The following is a 19767-nucleotide window of genomic DNA, read 5'->3' as shown; positions in this document are numbered from 1 at the left end:
CAAAAAAAAAAAAACACTTACAAAGTACTTAACCTGATCTTCCCCCAAAATATGAACTTGTCCAAGACTAAATTCACTGAATCAGAAGTTGGTCGCCAGCCCATAGACATAACCACACACACCAACTGAAGGTGCGGAACTAGAAAGAGCATCTGAGGGCAAGGCTCTCTGTCTGCTGACACTACAGAGCAGTCTGGCTGAAGTCAGTGGCACCAGATGCCATGCACGGTCAGGGTTCCAACAGTTTGTTGAAAGAATGGCATAGTTGGTAACCTGATGGAGAATTCAAAGCAGTTTCACATGGAAGTCTTTCCTGCATGTCTTGTGAACTGCTCATAAGGCCACGATGCTGTCTCTTATAATCGTGAGCTTTCTGAGTATATCTATTTCATTTCTTCTACAGTGAACGCCTGTAGGTGTTTCTAAGAGTAACACAAAGTAGTAAGTGATGAGCTACAATTATTGTAAATTAACTCCTCTACATCACCTATTAGCCTTTACTACAATTTGCCTTAGTATCTTTTAAACGTTTTAAAAGTAACCTATTTTTGAAGTTAACCAGCCTGCGGAGTGCAAATAACAAAGTGACTCTGATCTAGACTACACTTTCCGGCTTAAGAATGTGGCAAGGACGTGTCATTGCACCGGCCTAGTGAGAGTCTCCTAATTTCTGTACTCATTTCTAGCACACAGGATCCACCTCATCTGCTGACACTTCTGGGGCTGCCGTGCAATCGCATACTTACTTACCATCCTAGTGTAATTAGCTCGTATAACATTTATTTTTAAGTCTCTGCACCATCCTTTTTCTTCCAAAGACTACTCTGCATTTTTAGTAATGATAAAACCAAAAACTCACTGCCATTAAGTCCAATTCAACTCACAGCATCCCTGTAAGACAGAGTAAAACTGGCCCCGAGATTTTCCAAGACTAACTCTGAAAGGGAGTGGAAATCCCCAGCGTTCTCCTGAGGAGCAGCTGGTGGTTTCAAACTGCTGACCTGGCAGCCCGGGACGTAACCATTTTGCCTCCAGGGCTGCTCCTCAGTAATAAGAAGCAAAAAGTTAAAAGGAAAAAGCCTCAGGCAAGCTTTCTACGACCTCTGCATATACTTGCAATTGGACCGGTCCCAGTGCGACTGGGGTGAGAGCATCTAGGAGAACTAGTCCCTTGTATCAAAGGCCCACCATCTTCCTGTATTCAGACACCAGCTTGCAGTGCCACAGGCGGGCCTGATGCTGCTTGTTGCCGTTACCACCAAGCAGTACCTGAAGGCAGCAACACAACAAGACTGCGTGCCCAGCTTTGCGGGGACTCAGTCGATATGGTCGATTAGTTTCCTGCCTGCCACAAAAACGTCGACAGCAAACAATCATTGTCTGAGACTCGTGTGGATGTGGCAGAGGAAGATACATGACAACTACCTAACTATGAACGGTAAAACATAAATGGAATGAGAATAAAATAAAAGCCAACAGAAAACTACCAATGGTGTCCATCCGGCATGGTCCTGAACATTCGGGTCACTTCCATTTTGTAAGAGATATTCCACAGAAGGTATATCACCCTGGTAAAACAATGAAAGAAATTTTAGAACATCGAAAAATGAAGAGATTAAAGTTCTGTCTTTTTTTTTTTAATTTTCTGTTTTATTGGAGATGAAAGAAAACACATCTTTTCTCATGGGTTTACCATGAGTTGGAATTGATTTCATGGCCAGCAAATTTTTGGAAAAATTCCATATATATATATATATCCCCCAGAAACCAAGCATATATATATATATTTCCCAGAAACCAAGCCTTGGAAGGCAACAAAAAAAGAAATAAAATTAGGATACCATGTCAAAAGATCGCTTGCTCATAATAAAGTTTTTAAAGACATCATTTTATTTGTGGAGGGAAAAAAAATCACTTAGCGCATCTATGAAAATGGTTTCTGAGCATTGTCTAAAACTAAATTAAAGTCAAGAAGATTGATTGGTGACACCATTAAAATTGCCAGAAGCTATAGACTTACTGATGCTATTCTATTTTTCATGTATTTAGTTTGCATTCACTTTATTTGCTCAAATGTATTTTTCAGGCAGAAGCAGTTGCTTTGTTTAAAAATGACAGGAAAGGAATGAACAGACACTTATTCAAAATGCCCTGTGGAGTCAGCATTTTCCTTCTCCTGGTTCACGACTAAAACCACCGCCCTTAGCAAATGAAGGTGATTTACCCTAGGAAATCTTTACTACACGCAAATGGTTGCCATCCCTGGTGTTTGTGTCTGACTTTTTTGCCTCCATCCTCCGAAGGCAGCAGGGTAATTAAAAATGTATTTCTACATGGGCTTCTTCCAAACAAAGCTGCCTTGAACATGTCTGGTGTCCATGGATGACTGCAGACATGCTATCTCAGTAATGCATTCATGTCTTAGTCCTGTATGGCTGTCTTTAAAAAGGAGGGTGTTGGATAAGAGGTTGGATAGTATTTTGTGCCATAGAATAAACACGGCTTTGTGGTCAGGACTAATATCGAATTTAACTACAGTGGACTTCTTTCCAAATCACAGCAGCTCTGCACCATGTTTACATTATCGCTGGCCTCCGCACAAACCTGTTTTAGATGGACCAGGGGTGAGAAGACCATGATGACTGTTACATTGCAAAACGGTGATGTTTTGTTTGTTTAAGTTACAGGCATAGGATGTGGTAGTTATATACCATATATACTTGTGTATAAGCCGAGTTTCAGCACAGTTTTATGCCGTTTTTGCAGTAAAATTAGGTGCTTTGGCTGATATTTGCGTTGGCTTATACTTGAGTCTATCCGGTGATAGTTTGTCAATTGGAGGACTAAAAGTGCAGGGGAGACTCTATCTAGCCTGTCAATCAGATCATAGCCAGTGAGACCTCTGTGTGGGCACTGCCTTCTCCTGAGGATTCTGGGAACTCCTGTATTTCCTCTTTGGAGGCGGGAGACACTGCTCTCGCTTTCTCACTCCCTGGGAGACACTGCAGCTGACAAGACACATGGAACTACCCTAGTACCCTGAGCTGGACAAGCCCCATGGACCTACCCTGATGCAACCAGACCTCTGAAACTGGAGGAGCCACATAGAGAGAGCCCTGACAGCGCTGAGATGCTTACAACGCCACTGGACCCAAAAGCCTTCCATCCCACTGGCCTGTGATCTTCTTGCACTCGGCATCTTCACATGTGTTTTGGGGTCAGAGAGGACTTTACAGACTGGGATCGGACATATGTGTTAACATCGGACTTATGGACTTGATCTGAGCTGGGCTGCTTCCTCAACACTTAACTGCTCTTGTACATAAACCTCTTTGTTACAGAAATGAGTTCCTCTGGATTTGTTTCTCTAGTCTACCCGCGCTAACACAGGGGAGCTTATTAGGAAGAGGTTTTTAAGAAAACTGAAAATTGCATTAGGGAGAAAAAAGCCATCGAAGTTGAAAGACGGCTCTCTCCCCCCACGCCCACGCCCACCTGAGCACAACCACGGCTTACCTTTTCTTCAAGGGTAGTCAGGGCTCTCCGACAGACACGTTCCTGGAAACCCTCACCCACCCCACCCCGCGCCTTCAGAGACTCAAAGAGCACCTAACATGAACATGGCCTAGGTCCACCAAGGATGCCGAACGGGCCGCTTAACACAGCATGAATCCAAGAATGCAGAATCCTTCAGGGGAGGGTAAGAAATGTATAAACTAGGAGGATAGGCTGAGAATCCAGAGCTTTACATTTTGATCTTTGTTTTATACAAGTTTCTATGGGTTGGTAATAACATATATAATAATTTATAACAGTAATATACTGTCATCACAAAGAGAAAGATGGGCCTGGGGGGCATGAACAACTATTACAAGTCGTAGAACTCATTCTTTTGAAGAAGTTGAACAGGATTTGGGAAACAAGGGAACCACAAGGCAAGGAAGACCGTTTTAATTCTACTTTCATATTATCAAAACATTTTCAATTTGACTGTTAAACTAAGGCATTAAAATAAAGACAAATTCCATTTGGAGTTTTCTGTACCTTGTTTGTCAATATCTACCTAAATCCTAACAATGACTAGACTTAAAAAGCAGACATAAATGAAAAAACCTGCTTTGTAAGTCCTACGTCAAGCTCTGCTAGGTCTCCCAGGGAGTGAGCCCAGTAAAGGGACTGGGAGGATGAGCCTCAAGAAGCCTCTCACTTAACTTTTTGTTCCTTTCGCCATCGGTGACAAAGCTATCATGGTGGAAAGAGCTGAAACCTACATTCCAAATTTGGTGATATCTGACACTTACAGAGAGGAGCCCGGTGGCACGCGCAGGTAAGCGCTTACATCCTGGGGATGCCAATCTAGGGTCAGTATGTGTGAGAAGCAACTTTCGGTTAAGTACTCATCCACTCTCAAAGCCTTTTGAAAATTCCTTAAAGATAACTCTCAAAACAAATGCCATCCAGTGGATTCTAACTCGCAGTGACCCTATGGGGCAGAATGGAATCGCTCCTCTGGGTTTCTGAGACTGGAACTCTTTATGAAAGTTAAAACCTCCTCTTTCTCTCCAGGACCAGGTTGGTGGTTGGTGGTTTGGAGCGGCCCGCGTGGGACCCACTGTGACACCACAGCTCCTCCTACAAGAGACAAACAAAACCGAACTCACTGCCATCGAGGCGCCAAAGTTGACTCGCTGCAGCTAACCTTTTCAAACAGAGCCATTCTTCAGGAAGAAATGACAGTTGTGCAGTTGGATGAGGACAGATCCCTTAAAGTTACACACTTGCCCTATTAGCAGGGCAGTTACTGTGACTAGAACAAATTCTGTTCTTTTAGGAAAACAGAAGGGGCGACGGGAGTCCAGAAAGACAAAAGACAAAGCAAAAAAACCACAGCCTGAGCTTACGCTGAAAAAGCCTGGATATTAAAAGTTGCAGATGACAGTGTTGTGTTCAATTAGTTTTCTGATGTTCTCCTCTCGGGAGGAAGAAACACTCTCTGTCCTCCCACTCCCAGCCCCAATAATCTTTTCGGAAATTAGTTTCGTCTCCTCTCTAAGTTTGATAATGGAGAAATTGCTATGTTCCCCAAACACAGAAACATTTGCTTTTATGTGATTGGTTCTTCTGCTTCCATGTTTTGAGCTGCTTCTCAAAAACAGTGAAACCTGAATAAGGTTTTTCTTTAAAAAAAAAAAACAAATGAGATTTTTATGTTCCTCAAGTCACAAAATGGCTTTAAACATTCAGTGGGTCTACAAATAGCTCTCAAATTGATTACCCCAGATCCAATTTTTAAAAGTTTCTCAGGAACCCACAGGGACTGCTCTACTCTGCCCAGTCAGGTCACTCAGCGTCAGGATCCATTTGGTGACAATGAGTTGAGTGTAATTTTTGCTGTATATTTAAGTCAATTCCAAATGTGCTCAAGATTATGCCGATACCACTTTGCATTTTTAAAAACAGTGCCATGAACGTTCTACAGATAAACTGCCAGGAGAGCAGATGCTGCCAATCTTCAGCACAAAATAGATATAAAAGCCCTTGTCCTTTCTCCTCTCACGTGATACCATAAAAGAAGGCGCCCCCACGGGGCTAAATGAAAATTTAACAGTTTGGGCCCTTGGGCTGTTGCTCTGCAGGAGAAAGAGGCGTGTCCGGGGCAGTTTGCTTCCACCAAGATGACAGCCTGGGAGACTGACAGGCAGCCCACTCCATGCTAGCGTCTGCATGAGTCAGAACTGACATCCAGCCACAGGGTGGGTTTGGGTTTCTAATGACAAAAACCTATGAACCCTAAGAAGTCCATGTAACGACCCAAAGACCATTGTAGAGACGAGAGCCAGAGAAGGGAGCGGAGTGCTATGGGGCGGGGAAGTTGCTTTTCCGGCTCATGGTCTTCTTTCCAGGGCTCTCTACGCTATCCAAGGGGCGTCTGATCGCATTCGGCCTCTAGACTGCCCCCGAACAGGTAACTGATTAGCAAACTGCTGGCTTCTTATAGCCAGTCTGCTTTCTCCTGCCTCAGATTTTTAAGTTGGCCATATTTTCATCTTTCTATTTTATGTAAATGCAATGCCATGCACATAAATAAAATTATGATAATTAAGGGGTTCAGACTAACTGAGTAAGCTTGAACTGACAGGAAGTTTCCAGGAAATTAACTTCCCCGGCTTCTGATTTCTTTCAATTATTTTGTTCAGTAACTGAATACTTTCTGAATCATAAGCACTCACTTTAGGCTCTCTGCACAACTTAAAAGAATAATTAAGATTTTCTTACACTAGTGTTAGAAAAAAAGGGGGGGTAGGAACAGCTAAGTATTTACATAGGTTTGTAGGAAATTTTAACTGGATTTGGTAATAGTAACACTTTCAGAGATTGAAAATAAGAAAGTATGTTTCACTGTATTCTGATTGCTTAGCCTTCTGTTCAAAGAAAAAAAATCATTATAGATTTATGTCTATTTCACTTGTGCATATTACAGTAATCTAAATTTTTAACTTTCCCAAAACAAGAGCACACATGCAAACCCCAAAACTTTTCTACCCTTATGAGTTCTTCCAGAATACCATTAATAAACACCTTTATAAAAACAGTATGCCTTTATAATGAAATAGGATACTGATAAATTATCAACTATAGTTAAGTTTTATCTGCATAAATGGACTCATCAAGTACATTAATCTTCCCCTTTTAGCAAGTGAATGCTGGTTTAAAAAAAATTAGCCATCTGGCATAGAGTTCTAAAAGATTTTAAATACTTTCCCTGCTTCCAATGCAGCAGGGTTTGGTGAATAAAATGCTTTACCTGATGATTGTGGTAACCGTCACTACAGTAAGTTATGGAGTAAGAACTGAGTTCCCCCTGCCACTCACGACCTTGGTATTGGCCTTCCTCTCAGTGGCACAGGAAAACCGGATGGTTCTAGAGGTTAAAATCTTAAAAATATCACAGATGCCAATTTGTTTCCGAACCCTTTGATACGTTCTCGTCAACCTAGTATGGAAGATACCTAGCGATAACATAACTTTTCCATACGCTCTAACCGGGATGCTTTAAAATACACTGTAAAAGTCAAGCACTCGTGGAGCCTAACAGGGATTCTCTTTTCCTAGGAGCGCATCTCCACCTTTGGTGTGCATTCTAAGCAGACGCTCTGCCCTGCCAATTGCTTTGAAATAGTACCTATTACTGCTGCATTACTAATACATCACGCAATGCCAGCTACAAGCCATCTTTCTATTTCACAATAAGCTTATCAGTGTGGCATGAAATATGAGCAATCTTTACCATTTTAAGAACTCATGCTAGGAACTTTGGAAGGATTCATTCCAGCACCTACAAATTCTTCAAAGGGTGTGCAGTGCACACATTCAACTCAAAATACATTTTATGAGCAGGGGGCACTGTCAATTAGTGATATGAAAAACAGTAGAAACCAGTGCCCTCTCCTGAAGGGTACAGCAGCTTGAATTTACCAATGACAGTAGGAGTCGTGGATAATTAAGAGAATCAAGAGATTCAAAATGAGTAAGTTGTGAGACTCTTCAGAAAATCAACCATCGAACTAAACCTGGGAGAAAGAATCTCAAGCAATTTCTGAGAGTGAAGTCCACCAAGACCACTTTATACCACATTTTTCTGCCTTACTATTCTATTTTGGCTTTTTTAAAAAATGGTCTGTAAGCCAACTACCTACTTTATACCTAAGAGTTTCCTGGTTCACATACTGTCGGTGGCAGTTTATAATCCTCTCGCAGTGCTGAGCAGTTTAACAGAGACCATGTAGGCGACAAGCAATGCGGGCCCTTAAGGGGAGGAAGAGTGGCCCAGCCACGGAACCCTAGAGATGCTCCATAAAAATAAACTACGGCTGGGAGGGCATCTCTATCAACGTAAGTGGACCCTCGCCTGGTGGCCGAAAAATAACTCGCATAAGGGGAAAGGCAGACACGAAAGCAGCCTATCCGAGACAAAAACGTCATCACTATTACGCCCACAACCCGTGTCTGAGAAGCACTCATATGAATCATGTGAAGATTATAGCAGTTTGTATCAAAAAGTGACAAAATGCAAAGTCATTTTGTATCTTTGTTTTAAGTCACACTTTGCAGAAATCTAACTAAATGAGAACCGGGGCCAGCTCAGAGAACATAGGCTTATCTATAAGGTTTTCAAGCCCTGGCACCAAGTCATGTTGCAGGTCCCCCACACCAGTGTCGGGAAGCCAACTCCGCATTCATTTCTCCACCCACAATGAAATATGGAAATCCCTGGACCTCCTCCACACCTACTGGGCTTGCTTCCTAGCAAGGACCTACAATGGACCTTCAATTGCTTCCTACATGGACCTTCAATCTCATGTCTTGGGGACTTCCAAGAGGTTTCTCTCAAACTTCCCAAATTTCTCTCCAACCCAAAGGAGCCTGGCGTTCACTGGGCGGATATACCATATGAAGTCATCGCAGCAGCAGAGAAGCTGTCCTACTTCACCGCTGAGCTACAACATGACACATGTTAATGCCGCTTGCATGAAATCACAGAGCAATGCCTGTACAGGGACTAGCTGGTCCCTGTCATCGTAACACGTGCGTCAGCTTCAAAGATTAACCCCTGCACGCAGGTTTCATGCCCAGAGTACGGAGGAAGAAGGCAGGCCACGTCCCAGGACACTCACAAGGCCCTGGACCCAGGTGCAGAGGCAATAATGGAGGAGAATTCACTTCAACGAACAAGCCAGTAAAAGCCGTGGTTGAATGGGGTAGTCACTCCGTGTAGGGAACTCACAGGGGTCACCTCTGACAGTCAGATTGCTAGGTCTTTCGATCTTGCAAATCCTGGTGGAGTGCCACCGGGAGTACCAAGCAAGCACACCCTGCAGCAGGTACCCTCCCTCGCATGCGGCCCCAGATATTTTGTACGGAGAAGTGCATTGCCAGCAGTACTCTGGCTATCCATTGAACACTAGAAGATGGGTCAACAAAAAGATGAAAACGGAACAAAACTCAGTCAAAAGGACAGCCGGGGCATCTGGCTCAACAGAAGGTAGGAAGCACGCTTCCTCCGGGCAGCTCGTGCTCCCTGGGCCCCGGGCCACCACTGCTCGAAGCAAGGAGGACACCACTCACGCCACCCTCAATGGAAAGCTCTGGGCGTGGAAGCGCTGTGGCTCTAGGAAGTCGTCAGTCTTACGGACCTATTCACAGATCCTGGAGGAAGGGACTGGAGTTGGCTTCTTCCCAAACCTGAACTTCGGAACACACGCGTCTTACCTTAATAGATGCCACATGGAGCAGAGTCTCTCCCCTGTGGTTCCTTTTCGCAGCAGTGGGGCGGCCGCTGGGTGAGAGCTTGGCCGCAGAGGGGCTGCCCATCATTCGTCTGTAACTTGGGCTGTTCAGTGGGGAAGGGGAAGGAGCTAGCGAAAGGCTAGTGGAGTCATGGGACACGTTACTGTTTTTTCTCCCAAGTGTGTCGCCAACTTCAAGTCTGCTCGGCGGTGGGGAAGGACAGCCAGGCAACGGCTCTGCCGCCTCAACGGTCTGTTTCACAAGAGTGCTCCCAGCGCTCGGGAGGCTGCCTCGACGTGGCTGGGAAACGGCACCACAGAGTCTTTTGGGACACCGATCCTCCTCCTGGCCCAAAGGCAAGGTTTCCTTAGACGTGTGGTCACTTTCACAGGGAATCTCCTGGGGTGTCGCTACTTCATTCTTCCTGTCAACTTCTGCAGACACTGAGTGCACAGGCAGAGGTAAGGCGATCTCATTTAAGCTTCCGAGAAATTCAGACTCTGCTATGGGGTCACTGGCTAGTAAGTCGATTTCACCATTTGGCTGAGAGCTGGCAATGACAGACGGCTGGCTGCAGAAGGACACCAGCCTTTCCTTACATTCCCCCTTGGAGTCAGGGTCCCCATCTTCCTTTTCTGCCTCTACAAGCCATTCTTGGTTGATTTCAGCCAATCTTTTCTTTTTTTGCCTTCTCCTAGATTTTTCAGAAGCCTTTTTAGCCTTACCCTTCCGAGACACATCGACGGAAGGACTGGAAGAGACAAACTCGTACATGGAGGCCTGCTGGGCCTTCTGGTCACTGACATTCTGAGGCTGGGTGCGCACCGACACTTTGCTCACAACATACCTGACCTTCTTACTCCGAGGACTGAACCACATCTTTATTGAATTCTTCTTGTTTTCTGCATTATTGAAAATTCTGGTTTTACAGGTTGTTTCTTTCGAATCTGCCAGAGAAATGAAAAGAAATCTGTTACGCAAAGTTCTCTCTCCCACCTTTGAACTTCCAAAGGCAATGGGTTCAAAGTTCTCCTGAAGACGATCCCCAGCTGGTACTCCATCGTACCGCGATGGCCTACCTGCTGCTAAGATGCCCGAAGCTAGGCCACTGGCATGCCACCTGCCAACCAAGTCACTGGCAGGCTTCAACAAAGCTTCAGCAAAGCTAATGCACCCTAAGAATAAAGTCCTCATGATCGACTTCCAGAACAACGAAAGCACCCCACGTCTCTTGCTTTGGGAATGTCAGGAGGAGGGGTCGGTTACAAGAGCAGGACATCACTGTTTGGTGAAGTGCTCAAAAGATACTTAAAGATAAATCTGCTCTCAGCTCCTATTCTAGTCTCCACACTAATTCCACACTAGCCATGCATGTGGGCCGTCCTCTTGAGGAGCCCTGGTGGCGAAGTGGTTACAAGTCCGGCTTCTAACTGCTAGGGCAGCAGTTCGAAACCATCAGCTGCTCTGTGGGGGACAGATGCAGCTTTCTACTCTTGTACAGGGTTACAGTCTCAGAAACTCGCAAGGGCAGTTCTACCCTGTTCTACAGGGTCACTATGAGTCACCAGCAACTCCAGGTGGTTGTTCCTAGAATGTTTCTGCCTCAAATCCTTTGCAATCAGTCGCTCTGCCAGACACATGCTTCCCCAACTATACGTGCGCAGGTAGCTCACTCTCGTACCACCTTAAGGCAACGCATCACCGGAGACCATCCTTGCCACTCGAAACTTACAACCCCCACACTCCTGGTGTGTTTTCTGTCTTCTCTTGTCTGCCTCTACCCACTAGAATATCAGTTCCTCAAAGGCAAGAATTTTAGCTCAGTGCCCAGAACAGTGTCTGGTATATAGCAGGTGCACAACTAATACTTACTAGAAGAATAGGACTTCATAATGCAGGTAAAGTCATCTGCCTCTCGCTCAGATTAAATGACAATGCGCCGTGCTGCAGAGGCTCACTCTGCTATGTGTAAGGAGGGGCCTGAGAAAGAGAGAGAGGATACTGTGGGACCAACTCTGTGGCTCCCACTCAGGAGAAAGACCAGTGGCTCAGACAGGAGCTGTAGTAAGAGAAATGATAAAAAGTGTCGGATCAAGGGTAAGGTTGCGTAGAGAAGAGGTATACTCTAGCCCAGGTGGTGATGAAGCATGGTAGTAGGGCAGGAGGAAAGTCAAAGGAGATGGAGGAAAGAGCTAGGAGTCAAAGGGCATTTATGGAGGTCTAGACAAAGACATATACATGCAAATATATATAGGAGGATGGGGAAATAGATCTATGTGTCTATATTTATAGGTTAAGTATTAAGGTGGTAGAAGGACCTTGGACCTCTACTCAAACACTCCCTCAATGCATGAATACTTTCTTTTATTAAATTGGAACTCTATGATGCTCACTCTCCCAACACAACTGCTGAAGCCAAAGTGGGTGAACAAGTAAATGTGGTGACGAAAGCTGATGGTGCCCGGCTATCAAAAGAGATAGTGACTGGGGTCTTAAAGGCTTGAAGGTGAACAAGCGGCCATCTAGCTCAGAAGCAAAAAAGCCCACATGGAAGAAGCACACCAGCCTGTGTGATCGAGTGGTCCCGAAGGGATCAGTTATCAGGCATCAAAGAACAAAAAATCATATCATTGGCTGCACACCTCCATGATACGATCACTGAAGACAAATAGTGCATAAGCAAATGTGGTGAAGAAAGCTGATGGTGCCCGGCTATCAAAAGAGATAGTGTCTGGGGTCTTAAAGGCTTGAAGGTGAACAAGCGGCCATCTAGCTCAGAAGCAAAAAAGCCCACATGGAAGAAGCACACCAGCCAGTGCGATCACAAGGTGCCAAAGGGACCAGGTATAAGGCATCATGCAAAAAAAAAAAAAAAAGATATATGTGTATATGTATATATATATATATATGTGTGTGTGTGTGTGTGTGTGTGTATGTATATATATGCCATATTGAATGAAGGCGGAAGTGCAGAGTGGAGACCCAAGGCCCAAGTGTCGGCCAATGGAGATCCCCTCATAGAGGGGTTTATGAGAGGAGATGGGTCAATCAGGGTGCGAGGTAGTACCGATGAAGAACACAGCTTTCCCCCAGATCCTGGATGCTTCCTCCCCCCAACTACCATGATCCGAATTCTACCTTGCAGGGCTGGATAGGGCAGAGGTTGTACACTGGTACATATGAGGGCTAGAGGCACAGGGAATCCAGGGTGGATGATACCTTCAGGACCAAGGGTGTGAGGGGCGATGCTGGGAGAGTGGAGGGTAAGTGGGTTGGAAAGGGGGAACTGATTACAAGGATCGACATGTGACCTCCTCCCTGGGAGAGGGACGGCAGAGAAGGTGGGGAAGGGAGACTCCGGATAGGGCAAAATATGACAAAATAACGATGTATAAATTACCAAGGGCACATGAGGGAGGGGGGAGCTGGGAGGGAGGGGGAAAAAAAAAAGAGGACCTGATGCAAGGGGCTTAAGTGGAGAACAAATGCTGTGAGAATGATTGAGGCAGGGAATGTATGGATGTGCTTTATACAATTGATGTATGTATATGTATGGATTGTGGTAAGAGTTGTATGAGTCCCTAATAAAATGTAAAAAAAGAAAAGAGGAGAGAAAAAAAGAAAATGATTAGGGCAAAGAATGTACAGATGTGCTTTATACAATTGATGTATGTATATGTATGGACTGTGATAAGAGTTGTATGAGCCCCTAATAAATTGTTTAAAAAAAAAAAAGAAGTGACACTGGAAAAAAAAAGTGTCGGATACAAAATCTGAAAGGTTGTGCATGAACTAGGCCACGCTGCGGCAGTAAGACACAAAGTAAACTGGAGATCCCGAGCAGACGTGCATATGAAGTAGATAAGGCTGGAACATCTAGCTCACTGGCGAAGCAAAGAAAGCAGTGAAATGAGAACAGTGTAACATAGGCAATGCAAGGTCTTGCTAACAAGTTATTCCAAGAGTACTGGAAAGCCACTAGCGTGTTTTCGATACAGTAGCTGTCACGACCGACTGGAGCTGTGTTTCTGTTGGGCTGTTGTGCAGATGAGCAGATGCTAACTGTGGATGACAGGCCAGGTAGAACTGGCCTCTCAGTAATGAAGGAAACTAAAGAGACGACTGGGAAGGTGAAAGTAGAAAAGAAGCAGAATCATGTATACAATACTTCAGATAAAACGTACAAGATTTCGTGATGAAATCCATAGAAGGAAAACAAGAAAGCATGATTGCTATGTTCCTATCTTAGACTGCTGAATGGCCTAGAAAAGACACACTGGTGTTAGGATAGGGAATCTGCCCTGCAGTCTGAGCATCCTTCTCCTCCTGGCTCCTGGGGGCAAGGCTGAAAATACAAGGCCCTGACCACTTTGTTCCAAGGGCCCTTCTCCGGACTGACTTTGGTGAAACAGTGCCTCCTCCTGGAAACAGAGCTGGCTTGCTTCTGCATACCTCAAAAAACAGTAATTTCCCCAAGCTTAGAGTTGCCACTGTGTATGGAAATCCATCAACAGGATCCTTGAATTGCCATCCTGGAACAACACGAACCAGGATGAACCAAACAGGCTCCCATTTTTGCCATGAGTAACGTAGTCCTTATATCTTCTGCTAAGCCAACCAACCAGTTGTGCAATGCCAATGCATGGGGACACCATGTATTCCAGAGTGAAACTCTACTCCATCGGGGGTTCAATGCCTAATTTGGGGGAAGTAGACTACCAGGCCTTTTTCCAAGGCACCACTGGGTGGACTCAAATCACCAAAATTTTGGCTACCAGCCAAGAGTATGAACCATGTGTAGGTACCACCAGGGTCTTCAGTGGGCATCAATTAAAAAGACACAACGGTAGGTAAAGTCAAATCCCAGAGTCTCCAGTTTCTGGCAACTGGAATAAGATAAAAATAAATGACATGCATCAGTACAACAATAAAATCGAAAATCCAAAATGCAGAAACCATGTAAGTTACATACCTTGACACAATACATTATATTTTAACAGCACCAAGCTTCTGGGTGTTCCCAGTGCATCACTAATCTTGCTAACGTCCTAAATAAGCCTTCAATTAAAAATTCACTCAAAATAGACGTACCATAAGAGATTTAAAAATAGACAGTAACAAGAGCATTATTATCTGAAGGCTTTTGGGACCAGCAAAAGTATTGGTAGAGGAAAACATACAAACTGATTTAAAAGAAGAACTAAAAACAAGGAAACTATGCTTCCCATTCAAGTAGCTAGGAAAGTACAAAATAAACCTAAAGGAGCAGCAGGTGTAAGTAAAGATAAAATTTCTCATGGAAATACAGAATCACACTCTCCAGCAAAACCTAAAAACAGATTACTAGGGAACTCTCAAACCTCACTGCCAGCGATCAATTCCAACTCATAAGAATAACAAAAATCAGTACCCCAAATCTGGACAAGATGACCCAAAGGGCCGAGTGAAGATCAAGATTAAGAAAAACAAAACTAAAGATAAAACACCCCACACCTTATAAACTAATACAATAAATACACTACATTAAAAAAACTTCACAATTCATCACTTTCAGGAAAAATCTGAATTAACGAAACCCTCAAAGAAAGATAATCCAACGTAATCACAGGAGGGAAAGAAAAACAAATCTAAAGATGGTTAAAAACATTCCAGTATGTTTGGGGCAAACCTTCAAAGAAAAGGTAACACTGACTTCTAAAAGAAAAAGATGGAAGAGTGATCCATTTTCTCAATTTTCGTAGCACGAACCAGAGTAAAAAAACTAAATTTGGTGTGTATATTATATATGAAAGAAAACCAAAAGACCAATTTTGAAATAATACTAAGGTGGTAAATAAAATTTTCAAGTACCCTTATTCTTGAGAAACTTTCATTCTTAAGAGCACCAAAATTTTAACATTGTTTCTGGGAAGACATTTCATTTCAATTTGTTTTCCCTTAAACTCTCAAGAAGGTGAAGGAGAGCTATTGCTCTGATGGGTTTAACAGCCTTATCACAGCACAGGATTAGCAAACCAAATGTCAAATCCTCTCTCAAGTCCAAAATTCCCTTATGTGTCTATTCCTCCTTCAACGCGTGCTTGTAGAATACACAAGTTCTATCAACAACGCGAGAAATACAACTTTAAACCAGTATGGAACATGGAAAAATAGGGTTTGGGAAATAATTCTTTAACTGTGAACAAGTTTCAGAGAGGTGATCTTTCTTGGCTAACGAGTTCAGTCAACCTGCACTGCACTGCACTGCACAGAAGCCACCGCTTCCTGTGAATGAAAATGAAGGCATTCTACTAGAAAGGCTGTAAAATGAGAAACCTACCTGGCAACAGGAGCATGCATCTTCAGTAAGGGCAGGTCCGCCTGTTTCCTTTTTGTCTTAGGTGAACAGAGCCAACAAGTCTACTAACTGTTATTATGATAGGATGTTAGAAACCAAACATTCAGAATGAGACATCATTCACACAGACATTCTGTCTAATTTTAACAGGGTCTTTCCTCTCTCGTGCTAAGTAGATTCCAAAACCAAGCCATTTTTAATACAATCTCAAGTATGTCAAAGTAAAATACTACCCAAAACTTATTCAACGAAAACTATGGAATACTGAAATAAACCTATAAAAACAGAAAACTATCCCTTGCTCATGAATATAAGACTTAATAAAGTAAAAAAAATGTCAATTCTGCCCAGCAATCTAGCAATTCAGTGTAATACAAATACCAACATTCTTTACAGAAATGGAAAAATTAGTGACCAACTTCATAGAGAAAGTAATAAAACCTCAATAGTCAAAGTAATACCAGAGAAAAAGGCTTTACACTCCCAAATCTCAAATATTTTATCTACCCACAATAATTAAAAGTATTTGCTACTGGTTCAATGACGGACACATACGCTAGTGGAATAGAACTGAAAACTCAGAATTAAACTGATTTTTGACTAGGCATCAAAATTCATCAAGTAGGGCAGAAACAGTCTCTTGAATTAGGGGAGTTGGCAACACTGGATATTCAACTGTAGAAAAATGAAACAGGACCCATACCACACACCACATACAACAAACTTAAAATGGATCCAAGACCTAAAAGCTAAACCCAAGATCATAAAATTCCTGATAATAAACATGGAGAGAAAACAATGGTACCTAAACTTATAAAAATAGGATACATCATAACAAATACACGAATATAAGACAAAAGAGCTAAATCGAACATACGGAAAATTTGAAATGTATGGTCATCAAGAGAGTTTACTAAAGGAGTAAATATACAACCTACAGACTTGGAAAAAAGTTTTAGAAATTACTTACCCAATAGTGTTCTAATGCCTAAAAGCTATAGAAAACCCCAAATCAGCAACAAAATACAAACAACAACCCAATTTACAAAAAGGCAAAAGATCATGGAAAAGGCTATCCAAGTAACCAACAAACACATGATGTTCTTCATAACCATGAGCTGGAAGAAAGAAGTAAATCAATGACACCGTCTTACACCAGCTAAAATGGCACTGATATTGAAAACAACAGCAAAAAAAACCAAGAATATGGGCAGATCGGAACCTTTATCCATTGCTGATGGGATTCTAAAATAACACAACCATGACAAAATATGATATGGCACTTTTAAAAATAACATAGAAATAGAACTACCCTATGACTCCACCCCCAAAGGTCATATAGGATGACTATGGGTCAGAACTGACTTGATGGCACCGGATCAGAATTTTTATACCTCAAGATACATACCCTAGACACCTAAAATTAATGACATGAATACACACGTACACCTTTGTTCACTGCTGCTTTATTCTCAATGCCAAATAAACAGAAACATCCAAAGTGCTCACCAACAGATGAATAGACAAACCAAACCATGGTACACACATGAAACAAAATACAGTACAGCAGTCGATAAGAATGATGAGTGTGTGACGTGTAACAGGAGCAGACCTGTAACAAGTGACGTAAGACATGCATATACGGGCAAATATTGCATGGTCTCTCTTTCATAGGAAGATGGGAACAGGTAATATAGGTAGACCAATGTTCAGTATTGGTTACTGAGAGGGAAGTGGGGAAAGAGCAGACCACAGAGACTTATTATTTTAGGTGATGGCAAAACTAGCATCAAGTGTGAGTGTAGTGAGCACAGCACACCAAAGTTCAAACGAATGCCTGTGCTCATAGGGATGGACATAGCATATTTCTATCTGATGTGTACAGGTGTGTACATGAGTGAGAACAGATCGTCGTATCTATCATTAGGTATAAATCAACTATATTCACAGGTGCATGCATTCACTGAAGATACAAATACAGATACTTCTCAAACGCCTCCCTAATTGATCTTCTGGGCTTGGAGGTCGAGAACCAGTCTCGCGGAACAATGCAATCAGCTCAGATGGCATAGCAGAGACCACAAAATCGTGGTCTGCATTCCATCAGTGAACAGCCTCTGGGTATTTAAAGCTCTGAGCATCCACCTGAGGTACAACTGCAGACTCCACATGACAAGAGCAAAACTATAAGAAGGTAACCAAAAATACAGAGGCAAAACCAGTCAAAGGAAGCCACAGCCATGTCTATATTGAGACCAGGAAAAATCAGGTGGTGCGTGGCTACCACCACAGAAAGTTCTGACTGGGATCTTAAATACATGATCCTGGACAGATATTGGAGAAAAACATGCAACAGAAATCAAATTCTTATTTTTATAAATGTGCTTTATACGGTTGATGTATGCATGGTGATAAGAGTTGTATGAGCCCCCAAAAAAATGATTTTAAAAAATAAAACCAGTGACACTCAAAAAAAAAAGTACACAAATTGAGTCAGCATAAAATAAGGAACTCCCTGAGATTATCCCCTTGAGCCACTCTTTAAACTTAGAAGTAAGCCTATCCCCTAAGATCACCATTTAATAGAATCGCACAGAGGCACACAAAATAACAATTATTACCCAAAGTCCAGGACTCTTCATTAAAACCACCAGCATGAGACCAAATGATCAATAAGCATTCGAAAGTAAAGATGAGAAGATAAGTAATCAGGGCAACTGGAGACCTGGAAAGGGAAGTAACAGAACTCAGAGGCAATGCTGACGCTCTGGGAAAAATGTATTAATGACACTCACTGAACAATTTGTGAAGAAGTTGTCAAATGTGAGCCTGATGTGTGGAAACTTTCACCAGAAACTCAGTATTATTTTAGAGAGAGAGGGAGATACAGAAACAGAAGGTGGAGTCCAGGTAGAATCACGCACCCGGTGCCTCTGTTGTTAGATCAGAAAACTAAGAGAATTGGGAGTGTGAGTACAGACCCCACCACGGCAACGGAACCACGTGGAGAAACTCATCATCGGAGAGGACTACAGGGCCAGCCCCAGGCTGAGTCAAACTGACCCCTCCTTAGAAGCATGTGCTACAGAAGACAACAGCATGGAGAGAGGGCCCGGCACACCATGCCAACACAGAACCAAGCCAAGAAGGAAAAAGAGAGAGTAAAGGACTAGAGCCCATCCGCACGTTCAGTCTTGAGGAAGACTTCTGGGCCCAGAGCTGCTAAGGCACAGAAAGGATGTAGGGCCAACAGCTTGAGACATGATGTCACCTTGCTGGAGCATACTGTGACAGAGGACAATACTGGGAATACTCGGCTGGGAATCATTCTGGCCTGACAACCCCCCACCCCACCCCACTCCCAGTAAGGCAAATCAAGAAGGGAATGTAACAGATCAGCAATGGGAGCAAAGCCAAGCCACAAAACCCCTGAGCAGCCCCCAACATAGACTACAGGCTGGAGGGGCAGTTCCTGGACCGCCCAGGACCGGTGGCAAGATAGCCATAGAGGTCAGTGGACAGACCTGGAATTATGTATGCCTTTTTAGCATTTTTATAGGGTTTTTTAAATTCAATCTTTTGTTTTGTCTGTTATTGTTGTTTTGCCTACCTATAAAAGACAGGCATGGGAAGCAAACCCAAGGAGAAAGCAACGGGACCTATGGTTCCGGAGGGAGTTGGGAGTGGGGGGTGGGGGTGTTTGTGGAGAAGAAATGCTGAGCAAACAATGCCAGAGATAGGGGAGCAACTAAGAATTAAAGTCAGCAATGAGGAGGACATAGAAATTCTGGTGAGGCTGGAGCAACAGCAATCTAGCTGAGGGGAATTACTAAGAGGTATATGAAGGGTGAGCATGATGGTGGGCCAGGAGGAAGGTAAAAGGAAATAGAGGAAAGATCTAGGAAGCAAAGCTATGGATGGAGGTATAAACGTAGGTGTGTACGTATGTAAATATATTAATTCATAAAAATTATAGAGGTATTGGTCTATGCACATATATTTATATAGCAATGCAAGGCCTCTGCACAAACGTTCCCTCAGTGCAAGAACACTTTTTTCTAACAACCTGGCATTCTGACATGCTCAGCCTCCCAACACGATCTCTGAAGACAAACTGGGTGCATAAGCAAATGTGGTGAAGA

General features: G+C 43.2%; 1 protein-coding gene across 2 annotated transcripts in view; it reads right to left on the bottom strand.

The window, feature by feature from the left end:
• Window positions 1-19767, bottom strand: part of BARD1 (BRCA1 associated RING domain 1) — a 94091-nt gene that overhangs the window by 45538 nt on the left and 28786 nt on the right. For both annotated transcript variants that reach the window (XM_075529501.1, XM_075529502.1), the window contains exons 4-5: window positions 9271-10235; window positions 1488-1568 (exon numbers count right to left, since the gene is read on the bottom strand). In XM_075529501.1, the coding sequence (XP_075385616.1) occupies window positions 1488-1568; window positions 9271-10235 (1046 nt within the window). The remainder of the gene's footprint in view (window positions 1-1487; window positions 1569-9270; window positions 10236-19767) is intronic.

This window comes from Tenrec ecaudatus, chromosome 13 (assembly GCF_050624435.1).
Source record: "Tenrec ecaudatus isolate mTenEca1 chromosome 13, mTenEca1.hap1, whole genome shotgun sequence".
Classification (NCBI taxonomy): domain Eukaryota; kingdom Metazoa; phylum Chordata; class Mammalia; order Afrosoricida; family Tenrecidae; genus Tenrec; species Tenrec ecaudatus.
The sequence above is the reverse complement of the archived record's forward strand: the minus strand, read 5'-3'. Positions and strand labels throughout refer to the sequence as shown.